The sequence below is a fragment of the Saccopteryx leptura genome, chromosome 2 (genome assembly GCF_036850995.1).
Source record: "Saccopteryx leptura isolate mSacLep1 chromosome 2, mSacLep1_pri_phased_curated, whole genome shotgun sequence".
Lineage (NCBI taxonomy): Eukaryota > Metazoa > Chordata > Mammalia > Chiroptera > Emballonuridae > Saccopteryx > Saccopteryx leptura.
In genome coordinates, this window is record NC_089504.1 from 23,880,406 (window position 1) to 23,893,923 (window position 13,518).

A 13,518-nucleotide genomic window follows, 5' to 3' on the forward strand; every position below is an offset into this window, starting at 1 on the left:
GAAAAGGTTCAAAAAAGAAAGTTTACATTAAAAAAAAACACCAAAAAACACCACAACAACAAAAAACAAAAAAACTGGGCAGTTTGGAAACTAACTCTTGTTTGTTTACATTTTGTGAAACTCATTCCTTGAGGCTAGCCCAGATCCACCACCCAGGCCACGGCTGAGTCCACCTAGGCCAGGGGTCTCAAACTTGCGGCCCGCATGCGGGCCGCCGAACAATTTTGTGCGGCCCGCAGACTAATCCACGAAGTTCAAAATATTTTAGATAAAATTAAGTAAGCCTAGGGGCCTACTTGTATTTTTCATTTCTCTAGCATCCTAGCTAGATATTAGCTTAGTTAACAGCAGTTGTGATGTGAACTACAGTTTCTGGTCGTTTTGTGACACTGAGTAAACTGCATGTACGATTGTGCTTGTTGTACTGATTTTTTTTTTGTTTTCAACTGCAGTGAGAAAAGTGTTGCGTAACAGTTGCCTTTTGTAGACCTAGTGCAGCCCCCCGAATGGCTGTGATCTTGCTCTGCGGCCCACATGCTGAGTTGAGTTTGAGACCCCTGACCTAGGCCATGCCATTTAAATGGAAAGATCCAAAAGCTGTTCTGGGGTCCTCTCTAGTTTGCTGCCTGCTCATTGTATAGCCTAATTATACATGTAGGGTGAGAGGTAATGGGACATGACAGTGCCTGCTGGGTCTATTGGCACATGTCCTCCTAGCTGAAGATCCCAGGTCATCCTGGGGTAGCACAGTGGTAGATTTTAATGCTGTTTCACAACCTCCATTTTCTCTGGGAGCCAAATGAATGATTTTAGGAACTAAAGAGCTGGAACGAAGAATATCATCTATATTTACAGTCCTTTCACAATTATAGTAAAATCGTAATGATTCAGAATAGTTGGGAAAGAAAGAGACCGAAGTCGATCTAAATTTGTAAACCATCTAAAGCATAAAAGTTGGTTTAAAATATTTAATGTTATTAATATGGGAAATGGGAGTATTTTCTGGACGGTGAACTCTGGCTCCAGCCCCTAACAGCAGAAACTCTGGGTTTTGTCACCTGTCGGCCACTTTATAGTATTATGGCATTGAGCAAGTTATTTAACTTTTGGGTCTCAGTTTCTTCATCTCAGTGGTTCTCAACCTGTGGGTCGCGACCCCAGCGGGGGTTGAACGACCAAAACACAGGGGTCTCCTAAAGCTATCGGAAATACTGATGGGATAATAGCTTTTATCTCATAGGACTGTTTGTTCAGATTAAATGAGTTAATATTTGTAAAGCATGTGGAAAGGCACCATTTAAGTGATTGTTGAATAAAAATAAAAGTAAACATCTTATTGTTGGAAATTGCTATTTCTAAAGAGGCTCGTGCTACTGAGCAGATACTAACAATATTATTGTCATTGTTGTTACTGCTAAAATATGCTGAGCAATTATTTCCTTAGCGCTCATTTGCTGCTTACAAAAAGCCTACTCAGGTAAATATGATAATTTTGTTTTTCAGATGACAAAATGAAGGTACGAAAGTAATTTGTCTAAGTTCACCCAGTTTATTAAACAAGAAAGCAAGAAACTGAGCCCAGTCTCAGTTGCTTAGCAACTCTGTTTTTTGCTCAAAGTAATCATCATAAATGTCTCATGAATACTTAATTTTAGTAGGGTGTGAATTAATGAGATTTTATTAAATTGATTGTTTTGTCCTAACTAACATGTTTCACGATTATTTCAGAATATGAACACTTTATTTCAAATGGTGATCTGGTGGCTTTGAATATCAGTACTTTTATATTGAACTGCAATTATTTCACCTTATGGTTGCTTGCTTCATAATTACATATATATTTTTTCTGTCTTTATTAAATCTTCCCGATTCCTACCCCTGTCTTTCTAGGTGCCTTTATCATCTGCTGGACTCCTGGATTGGTCTTGTTACTCCTCGATGTGTGCTGTCCACATTGTAATGTTCTGGCCTACGAAAAATTTTTCCTTCTGCTTGCCGAGTTCAATTCTGCCATGAACCCCATCATCTACTCCTACCGCGACAAGGAGATGAGCGCCACCTTCAGGCAGATCCTCTGCTGCCAGCGCAGCGAGAACACCAGCGGCCCCACGGAAGGCTCAGACCGCTCCGCTTCCTCCCTCAACCACACCATCTTGGCCGGAGTTCACAGCAATGACCACTCCGTGGTTTAGAAAGGAAACTAAGATACGAAGCCAGCCATTATCTATTGAGGGATGAAGAGCCTCCCCCTACCCAAATGCCAGGGCAAAATGTAGGGTGTGAGAGAGGGAGAGAAAGGAAAAATAAACTCACGTACTTAAACACTAACCAATGGCAGTATTTGTTCCTAGACCCAACAAGACTTGATATATATTGAAAATTAGCTTATGTGACAACCCTCATCCGGATCCCCATGCCTTTTGAAAGTAGGAGGTGGAGGTCTTATAATGGAATTCATAAATGGACGCTGGAGTGTTCATTCAGATAGACAACGCTAATGAGATTTCAAGAGATTTTGTGTGGTTTGGTGCAAGTCAGAATAAATTCTGACGAATTGAACGCACAGCTTCATTTACATACAGGCTTCCCTTTTTCATTTTTAAAGGCTACATTTCAGTTACTAAACATGTTTATGCCTATCAGTGTGCTTGTGATGGATAAGACTATAGACTGTTTTTAAACTACCATAACTTCATCTTTTTTCCTTATGTAGGAAAACTGTAAATTAGAGTTATTTTTTTAGAAAGCATGCATGTAATGTATGTATGCAGTATGCCTTACTTAAAAAGATAAAAGGGTATTAAATTTCAAACCTTCTAGGACCTAGAAGAACCTAGATGTCAAAGCCAGTATTTGTTTAGGTTATGAAACAAACAATGCTCTAATCAACAATATTACCTTTTTTATTAAAGTGTTGTAATGCATATAAAACAAAAATGGATGTAAGTTTATTACCAAGATAATATGTACTCTAAAAAAGTCATAGATGATGAAGCACACAGTAATACTGTTCCCAAATATTTATAATACCAAGTACATCCTAATTATTAGTACATCAGAGGAATTGTTAAATAGCCTGTGTTTTTCTGTATTATGAAATAATACATAGTCATTGTAGAAAACTTGAAATATACAGAAATGTATAAAACAGAAGGAATAATTACCGTCAATACCACAACCCAGAAGTAACCACCGTTAACAGCTCCTCTGCCCCCCCCCCCGTGTATGCCTATATGTATATTATATACCTTTTTACATAATTGGGATCATATTGTAAACAATTTTATAACCAGTTTTTTTTTCACTATAGAATTGCCACATTTTCCTATGGCATTAAAAATTTTACAAAAACATGACTTTATGGCTATATAATATTCCATTTAATGGATTGAACTCAGTTTATTTAATCATTTCCATATTGTTGACTACTTAGGTTATTTCTAATTTCCATTATTATAAATGATGTTGCAAAAACTTTGTGTACATAAAACTTTGTCCATGTAATTGATTGTTTACTTAGGACATGTTCCCATGAAGGATTTTTTTTAATGTGAAATGTATTTTTAATGCTCATACCTTTTATAAAAAGGGATTTCCTGCTTTGCACCTCATGGGTGACAATTGTGAGGAAAGCCAGTTAAATTACCTTTTTACAAAGGAAGTTCAGTGGTTAAAGTGATATATATATATAAACAAGATGGACTAGAAACAGTCAACTGTCACAGATAACCAGGATACCCTAATTAAGATGTCTAGCAATTCCAAATTTTGTTTGAGGGACCAATTATTCAGCTCTTGGTAGCCACAACTGTAATGTAGAATTCAAGGAAATGTAAAGAAATCCGATGTACCAAGTAAGAAGAATCTTCATATTACATATCTTGGAACCCTTCTGTAACAAATTGGTTGAGTGTCAATATGTGACTGGATACTGTGTATTCTCTAAGAATCACCCCAGAGAGACTGTTGTCATATTAGGTGATACCTGTTTAATTCATTGTCTAGGTAAACTAATAATTGCACCAGTTTGTTGTAGTAAGTAACTAGTAAAGTCACAGTCATGAAGCAGGTGTGGGAAAGTCAAGAGTACGGTTCAGAGAAAGATGTCCAGAAGAAAAACAATTGTCTAGGAAGGAGGAATTCAGTGCATGGTCACCATTTGAAGCAAAGGCAGACTTGTAAAGTGCCCAAAGTGAAAAGAATATGGAGAACCAGTTAGAAGCAAGGTGTTTGCACATACTTTATACAATATGCAGAGCATCTTCTATTGGAAGTGAAAGAAATGAGCTTGGATTTTTACTCATGTGCATGTGTTCTGAAGGAGATATGGACTATTTGAAATTAAAAACACACTAATTGGACCTTAATAAATCATTTTCAATCAGTGTTGGGTAATGTGTGGTTCTGGTCAGTGCTGTTTCTCTTGTTCGAGTCTTCGGTTTGCATTGCCTGGTGCCTGTCTTCTTTCAACCTCCCTGCCATGAGGGCTTCTGAACTCTGAGAGGAAGACACCACCATGTGCTTCCCTGGTTCAGAACTGGGTAATAAGTCTTTCCAGTGGCCAAGAGACGGTGGTTTATGTTGTGTTAAAGGAGGGATAACATCTTAGGACAATATGTCATTGAAACAGTGTAACTGTTAGAGTTCCTTTTGAAAAAATTCTGATTTTATAAGAACTTTAGGATGGCTTATGAAAAACTCTTACTAGAAATTTATAAAGTCAAAGTGGTCTTTATGCTTATAGATTTGGTAACTAATAAGATAAAAATGATAGTATCTTCCAGTTATATGCTAATTATACTCTTTTCAATATATTGCTAAGATGTTGCCAAAAGATAAAATGTTTTATTCAAATGAATGTCTCAATGAATATTTGGAAGCTAATCCTGTACCATTAGGTGAATGTAAGGTATCTGGAAGTCCAATGGCTTGGAACTCCATTCACAAATTAGCCACCAGTCACGTATAGTAGTCCCCTCTTGTCCAGTTTCTCTTTCCATGGCGTCAATTCCCTATGGTCAACCATGGTTCAAAAATATTAAATGGTAAATTCCAAAACAATCCATAAGTTTTAAGTGACATGCTGTTCTAAGGTAGCATGACTCAATCTCGTGTGACCTGCTTTGTCCTGTTAAGGATGTGAATCCTCCCTTTTCTCAGTATCCACATGCTTCCTTTAAGTGAAAAGGTGAAAGTTCTCAATAAGGAGAGATAAAAGTTGTATGCCGAGTTTGCTAAGATCTACAGTAAGAACAAATCGTCCGTCTGTGAGATTCAATATTTTGAGAAAGAGACCACATTCACATAACTTTTGTTACAGTACATATATTGTTCTATATTATTATGAGTTGTTAATCTCTTACTGTGCCTAATTTATAAATTAAATTGTATCATAGGCAGGTATGTATAAGAAAAAACAGTACATTTAGGGTTTGAGACTTTCTGTGGTTTTTGGCATTCACTGGGGACTTGGACTGTATCCCTAAGGGTAAGAGAGGATTGCTGGGTTGCTGCTTTTGCTGCTTTTGTTTGTTTGTTTGTTTTCATATAGTGAGACAATAATTTCTAGATTCATTAACATTACTCAATTAGTGAGTCTTAACTGGTTTTTCCATTCTCTTTCCTAATTATTGCTTTAGGTTCTACTCTGCATCTTCTTTCTAATTTATTCCATTATTCTTTCAATTTCTGCAATATAATTGTGTGATATTTCTAGCTCTTCTTTTAAAACCCAGAGTATGATTCGTGCTGGATAAAAACTGTAGAAACATTCCACCTATCAGGTCCCTTCGTACCAAGATAAGCAGAACGTTTTTACATAAAGATCTTTGAAAACAAATTTCTTACTTTTTAACATCAAGTGAGCTTCACGGGATCCCAAACCCTCAGTAGGGTTGGGCTTCATTTGTGTGTTGGGATGGGTCTGGATTTAGGGTCCATTGGACAGAAGCATGTGTAACTAGGAGCCAGAATGGGCTCCACAGCAGGGACCGTTCATTCTGTAACATTCACCTGTTCCTTGTATAGTCTACATATAAAACTAATTTAGCCTTTAAATTTATAATACTCATATTGATGGATTATTTACTAATAATTTGTTGATGATGTGGCAGGTAAAGACTATTTTTTTTTCAATCTAAAGCAGAGGTTGGCAAACTAAAATCCATTGGCTAAATCTACCCGTTTTTTATGACCAATGTGCTAGGGATGGGTTTTACATTAAAAAAAAATAATTTTATTGAATTTATTGTGGTGCCATTGGTTAATAACACTATACAGTTTTCAGGTGCACAATTCTGTAATACATCATCTATATATTACATTGTGTGTTCGCCACCCAAAGTCAAGTCTCCCTCAATCACCTCCATCTATCCTCTCTACCCTTCTTTACCTCCTCCCTCTCCTCTTTCCCTCCTGCAACCCCACACTGTTGTCTGTGTCTGTAAGGGTTTTTTTCATTACTTAATCCCTTCACCTTTTTTATCTAATCTTCTCCTCACCCAATGATTGGGAAAAATAATATTTTGTGATGCATGAAAATTATATGAAATTCAAATGTTAGTGTCCATAATAAAGTTTTTTATTATCTAAGATCTTGTCTATCACATTCATAACAGTATCCTAAGGACCTGTTATAGGGGGCTCTCAGGGCACAAAGATGTGGCTCAGTCAGGCTCTTGAACTTGCACCCACTCTGTGAACCAGTGTACACCAAACAACCCATTAGTAAAATGGGCACACATAGAGCATAGGTAGGTAGGAATTCCAGGCAAGAAGCAGAAATACTTGGTGAGAGAATTCATGACATTTGGAAAGAAAGACGAGTATAGACTGTGAGAATGAGTCTTGAAAAACAGACAAGCACGATCTCTAGAGTGATTTTGAAATTCATTTTATTGTGAGAATTATGTGGAATGAGTTAAAACAGTGGTCCCCAACCTTTTTGGGGCCACGGACTGGTTTAATGTCAGAAAATATTTTCACGGACCAGCCTTTAGGGTGGGACAAATAAATGTATCACATGACTAAGACAAGTGTCAAGAGTGAGTCTTAGACAGATGTAACAGAGGGAATCTGGTCATTTTTTAAAAACAAAACATCGTTCAGACTTAAATATAAATAAAACGGAAATAATGTAAGTTATTTATTCTTTCTCTGCAGACTGGTCCATAGCCTGGGGGTTGGGGACCACTGAATTAAAAGATTAAGGGAATGTGTGGCACAGTCTGGTTTATACTTAAGAGTAAATTGAAGAGAAAAAAGTCTATAGAACAAAATACAAATTCAGAGACTGTCACATTAACTGAGATGGAAGATGTTGATGGAGGTGTAAAGAAGGAGATGGATTGATTCAAGAGGTTCTTGGGACCTGGTGATAGGCCACCAGGATGCAGATGTGATGGTGAGATAAGGAGCATAGTTTGAGGAGCAAGTTTACAGGAAAAAGATAGTGAGTAAATTTTTAAATATCTATGAGCTATCAAAGGGGAACTTTGCAGTAGGGACATGGCTGTGTGATACATAAAGCTCAGGATATGTGTTTGGGCTGAAGATCTAGAATTTGGAGTCTGAGTTCTTCTGTTGTCATCCTGCCACACTTCTCCTTAAGATAGGAGGCAAGAGATTTTGATCTGTTTGGAAGAAAGAAAAGGAAGGAAACAGGGAGAAATAAAAGAGCAGAACTTAATATCTGAAAATATCCAGATCTATGTGGAGATGTTTCTTTTAACAAAATAATGTGGCTATATATAACATATTTGGGTTATTTTTGTTTGTTTTTCACTTGATAATACATTACAGAGGTATACCTAAGGTTGATAACTATGTATCTACCTCACTGTGCAGGTGAGGCAGAGATTTTTAGAGCCCATGAATATATTATTTTCTCCTCCTTCCTGGGCTTTTGAAAAACTACAATTCTTTGACTAGTTATGGCCAGTAGAACTGTGAGTGGGTGTGACAAGAGTCATTTCTAGGCTGAGAAAGTAAAAATCCCCTGTGCTCTCTCTCCATGTCTCCTTTTCCCCCCTAAAAGCCAGACTCAGAGAAAGAAACATGAAGGGAGTGAAGTCTTCATCAGCCTGGGACCTTGAGTGACCATGTGGAGCAAAATTCCCACCAACTCATACTGAATGTATAGCATAATCAAGAAATAAAAAGTTTCTGTGTTTATGGTAAGATTTTGTGGTTTATCTGTTGTAACATAACCTAGCTTATATTGACTAACAGTATTAAATGTTGATGAATACCATGGTTCCTTCTAATTTTTTGCTTTTCTGGATCATAAGGAATATACATTTAAAAATTCAACTTTTTTTCCCAAAAAGATGGTACCAGTTTATAGTCCCATGATGTATGAGAACATTTTTTTTTTGTTTATATCTTCTCTGTGACTGGATGCTATCATTCCTTTGAAGTTAAAAGAGAATTTAGATGAAAAACCCAAAATACTTGGAGATAAAGCACTTCTCAGTAACATGGCTAACAGAAGGAATCTCAAGAGAAATTTAAAAATATTTTGAACTAAATAACAATGAATATACAACTTATCCAAATTTTTAGGATGCAGTAAAAGCAGTGCTTAGGGAACATTTATAGCAGTGAATGTGCATATTAAAAAGAAGAAAAAGATAAAAAGATCTAAAATAAATCATTCACACCTAGAAAAAGAAGAGCAATTAAAACCAAAGTAAGCAGAAGAAAAGAAATGATTGGAGCAAAAAAAAATCAATAAAATTGAAAACAAAAGATCAATAGAAAAAATCAATGAAACCTAACGCTTGTTATTGAAAAAGATCAACAGAATTGATAAGCCTCTAAGCAGACTAAGAAAAAAAGACATGAATTACTAATATGAAAAATGAAAGAGGGGATATCACTCTAGATCTCATTGGCATTAAAAGATAATAAAGGAATATGATGAACAGCCCTATGCTCACAAATTTGATTACCTTGGTGAAATGGACCAGTTCCTTGAAAGACAATTTGTTAAAACTCACATAAGAAATAGACAATTTAGCCTGGCTGGTTGGCTCAGTGGTAGAGCGTCGGCCTGGTGTGTGGAAGTCCTGGGTTTAATTTCAGGCCAGGGCACACAGGAGAAGCATCCATCAACTTCTCCACCCTTCCCCTTCTCCTTTCTCTCTCTTTTCCCCTCCCACAGCCAAGGCTCTATGGGAGCAAAGTTGGCCCGGGTGCTGAGGATGGCTGCATGGCCTCTGCCTCAGGTGCTAGAATAGCTCCAGTTGCAGCAGAGCAATGCCTCAGATGGGCAGAGCATTGCCCCCTGGTGGGCATGCCAGGTGGATCCTGGTCGGGCACATGCAGGAGTCTGTCTGTCTGCCACCCCCCACTTCTGACTTAGGAAAAATACAAAAAACAAACAAACAAAAAAAGAAATAGACAATTTAAGTAGGGCTATATCAAAGAAATGGAACTGGTGATCGATAACCTTACAGAGAGCCTTAGGCTCAGATTTTTTCACTGGTGAATTCTCCTCAAAGAAGAAATTATATCACTTTATAATCATATAGAAAACATACTTGCTAACTTACTCTGAGAAGCAGAGGCATACTTGCTAACTTACTCTGAGAAAAGCATTACCCTAATATTAAAACCAGACAAAGGTATTACAAGAAAAGAAAACTAGAGGCCAAGTGTTGGAGAGGCTGTGGAGAAAAAGTAACCCTCATTCACTGCTGGTGGGAATGTAAATTAGTAAAACCATATAGAAGAAAGTATAGTGGTTCCTCAAAAAATTAAGAATAGAACTATCTTATGACCCAGCAATCCCTCTAACTGGGTATCTACTCCCCCAAACTCAAAAACATTGGTTATGTTAAGACATATGCACCTCCATGTTCATCACAGCATTACTCACAGTGGCCAAGACATGGAAACAACCCAAATGCCCCTCAATAAAGGATTGAGTAAAGAAGATGGTGTATGTATATACAATGGGATACTACTCAGCCATAAGAAATTACAACATAGGGTAATTTGCGACAACATGATGGACCTTCAGAACATTATACTGAGTGAAATAAGTAAATCAGAAAAAGCTAAAAACTGTATGATTTCGCACATAGGTGGGATACAAAGCTGAGACTCATGGACATCGATAAGAATGCAGTGGTTACCTGGGAGAGGGAGATGGAAGGGAAGGGGAAGAGGATTGGGGAAGGGTGTAAAGAGGGAAAAATATAAGGTGATGGAAAATAATTTGATTTTGGGTGATGGATATACAATATAATTGACTATTCGAATGATGGAGTGATGTTTGCCTGAAATCAATGTACACTTATTAATCAATGTCACCCTCTTACAATTAATTTTCAAAATTAAAAAAAAATTATAGGCCAATATTTCTCATGAACACAGATGTAAAAATCCTCGGTAAAATAGCAAATTGAATCTAACCATGTATAAAAATAATTATATATCATAACCAGGTAAAATTTATTTCAGGTATGCAAGGCTGTTAAACATTCAAAAACAAACAAAAAATTCATTATATCTACGGACAGAAAAAGAAAAATCACATGGTCATCTCCATAGAAGCAGAAAAAGCATTTAACAAAAGTCAGAACCCATTCATGATAAATAATTCTCAGTTGACTAAGAATAGAGGAAACTTTCTCTATTTATAAGACTATCTACAAAAAATATTTTTCACCATTAATAAGTGAAAAATTTAATGGTGAGGTATTTAAAGTTTTCTCACTAAGATCAGGTACAAAGCAAACATATCTCCTCTCACCACTTGTTTTCAACATCAGACTGGAAATCATAGCTAATGTACTGGGACAAGAAAAGGAAATAAAAGGCATACAGACTAGAAAGAAGACATAAAACTTTTTGACGGTGTCATGATTGTCTATGTAGAAAATTAGAACAAAACCACAACAACAACAGCAACAGAAACAAGTGGAATTAATAAACAATTATAGCAAGGTTGTAAGATACAAAATTATGCAAAAAGCAATCACTTTTCTATAAATCAGCAATAAAAAGGTGGAATTTGAAATTAAAAACAATATTATTTATAGTAAAACCGAAGAAAATTAATTACTTCAGTGTAAATCTAACAAGACATGTATAAGATCTATATGGGGAAAACAACAAAACTCTGATGAAAAAAATCAAAGAACTAAATAAATGAGGGATGCTCCATCTTTGTGTACAGTAACTCAATATTATCATGCTATCAGTTTCCCAACTTGATCTATAGATTCAATTTAATCCCAACCCAAATCCCACCAAGTTATTTTGTAGATATTAACAACTGATTCTAAAGTTTGTATCAAGAAGGAAAAGACCCAGAATAGTCAACATAATATTAAAGGAGAACAAAGTTGAAGAACTGACAATCTTTGACCTTAAAATTTACTATAAAGTTACAGTCATCAAGACAGTTTGCTATTGGTGAAAGACTAATTAGGTAAATGAAACAGAATAAGAAGTCTATAAATAGACCCATACAAGTAAAGTTACTTGAACTTTGACAAAGAAACAAAGGCAATACAATGGAACAAAGATAGTCATTTCAACAAATGATGCTGAAACAACTGAATATCCACATGCCAAAACATGAATCTAGACACAGATCTTACAGTCCTCACAAGAATTAACTCAAAATAAGACCTACATGTAAATGCAAGCCTATAAAATTCCTAGAAGTTAACATAGGAGAAAATCTAGATGACTGGGTTTGGCAATGACTTTTTAGGTGAAACACCCATGGCATGATCCATGCAAGAAATAATCAATAAACTAGATTTATTTAAATTTAAAACATTTGCTCTCTGAACGACACTGCCAAAGACTGAGAAGTCGAGCCACATACTGGGAGAAAATATTAGCAAAATACACATCTGATAAAGGACTTATCCAAAGTATACAAAAAACTTAACACTCAACAATAAACAATGTAATTGTTTATATATAAAAATGGGCAAAAGACCTGAACTGGCACCTCACCAAAGAAGATATATAGATGGTTAATAAACATGTAAAAAGATACTTAACATCATATGTCCTTAAGAAATTACAAATTCAAAGAACAGTGAAGTACCACTACACATCTACTAGAAGCAAAACCCCAGAACACTGGCATCCAATGCTGGCAAGGATATGGAACAGCTGGAACTCTCATGTATTGCTAGTGGAAATGCAAATAGTATCACACTTTGAAAGACACTGTAACTGTTTCTTATGAAACTAAGCATCCTCTTACCATGTGATTCATCAATTATGTTCCTTGGTATTTTACCCAAAGGCGTTGAGAACTTATCTTCACATGAAAACCTGCATATGGTTATTTATAGCAGGGAGAATACTTTTTAGTTTTTTAGAAGCCCTGTTGTTTGGATTGTTCTTGGAGACACCAACTTAGATCCTTTGGAAATCTGAAAAACGTGCTCATCTTTAAAGCATGTTTTCCTGACAGCGCCCTCTACTTGTTTTTTTGTCTGACTCCATTTTTTTTTTAACTTAGCATTTACCATTTTTAGAAACTGACAGTTTTCAAACCAAACAATTGCTGGATCCTTTATATTTAACTGTCTTTTCTTTAGCTCATCTCTTTCCTGTTGCATTTTACTATAAATGGTAAAAAACAGACAAAACCTCCAAACTATACCTGGAAATCTTAAACCACTGAATTCATAGGTACATTTTCTACTTTCCATGTTACTTGTAGGTGTCAGGGTTACTAAACTTTCTACCACTATTTTATTTTATTTATTGTTTATTTTTATTGTTTATTTATTTACCTTCGTCACTTTTGGTAACAGCTTTATCGGAATATAATTCACATATAATTACACATTTGGTGTGAAAAGTGAATGATATTTAGTATGGTGCAACCATCACCACAACTTAGAAACATTTAAGAACACTTTAATCACCCCCCAAAACCCCTAAATTTTTTATCAGTTACTTCCTTTTTCTACCAACCTTTCTCTCCCTTTACCCCCAATCCTAGGCAATCTATTTTCTCTCTGTGTAAATTTGCCTAATCTGAACATTTCACATAATAGGTAGGCATCGTACACTATGTTGTTCTTTACGACTGGCTTCTTTGATTTAAGAAAATATTTTCAAGGCTCATCCATGATGTACTTCATTGCTTTTCATTGCTTAATAACATTCTATTGTATGGATATACCAAATTTATTTATCCATTTGTCAGCACGTGGATGTTTTTATTGTTTGCACTTTGGGCTATTATGACCAATGATATTATGAACATCATGCACAAGTTTGTGGGTAAGCATAGTTTTCATTTCTTTGGGGAGTATACCTAGGAGTATAAGGTTCCTTTTAAGGAACTGCCATACTGTTTTCCAAAGCTACTGTAACATTTACATTCTAACCAGCATTATATGAGGGATCCAAATTCTTCACACTTATTATATACTCTGCTGAAACCTTGATTTTAACCTAGTGTACTCAAGCAGATAAATCAGTCCAGTACAATGAATATATATATCTATATAAAACCTAGAATTAGAATTG

The 13,518-nt window shown here is 35.8% G+C and overlaps 1 protein-coding gene across 7 annotated transcripts in view; it reads left to right on the plus strand.

Moving 5' to 3' along the window:
* Positions 1–7,665, plus strand: part of LPAR1 (lysophosphatidic acid receptor 1) — a 145,842-nt gene extending 138,177 nt beyond the window's left edge. For all 7 annotated transcript variants that reach the window (XM_066367456.1, XM_066367461.1, XM_066367460.1 and 4 more), the window contains exon 4: positions 1,891–7,665. In XM_066367456.1, coding sequence (XP_066223553.1) covers positions 1,891–2,192 — 302 coding nt within the window. In that variant the 3' untranslated portion in view covers positions 2,193–7,665. The remainder of the gene's footprint in view (positions 1–1,890) is intronic.
* Positions 7,666–13,518: the final 5,853 nt, after the last annotated feature.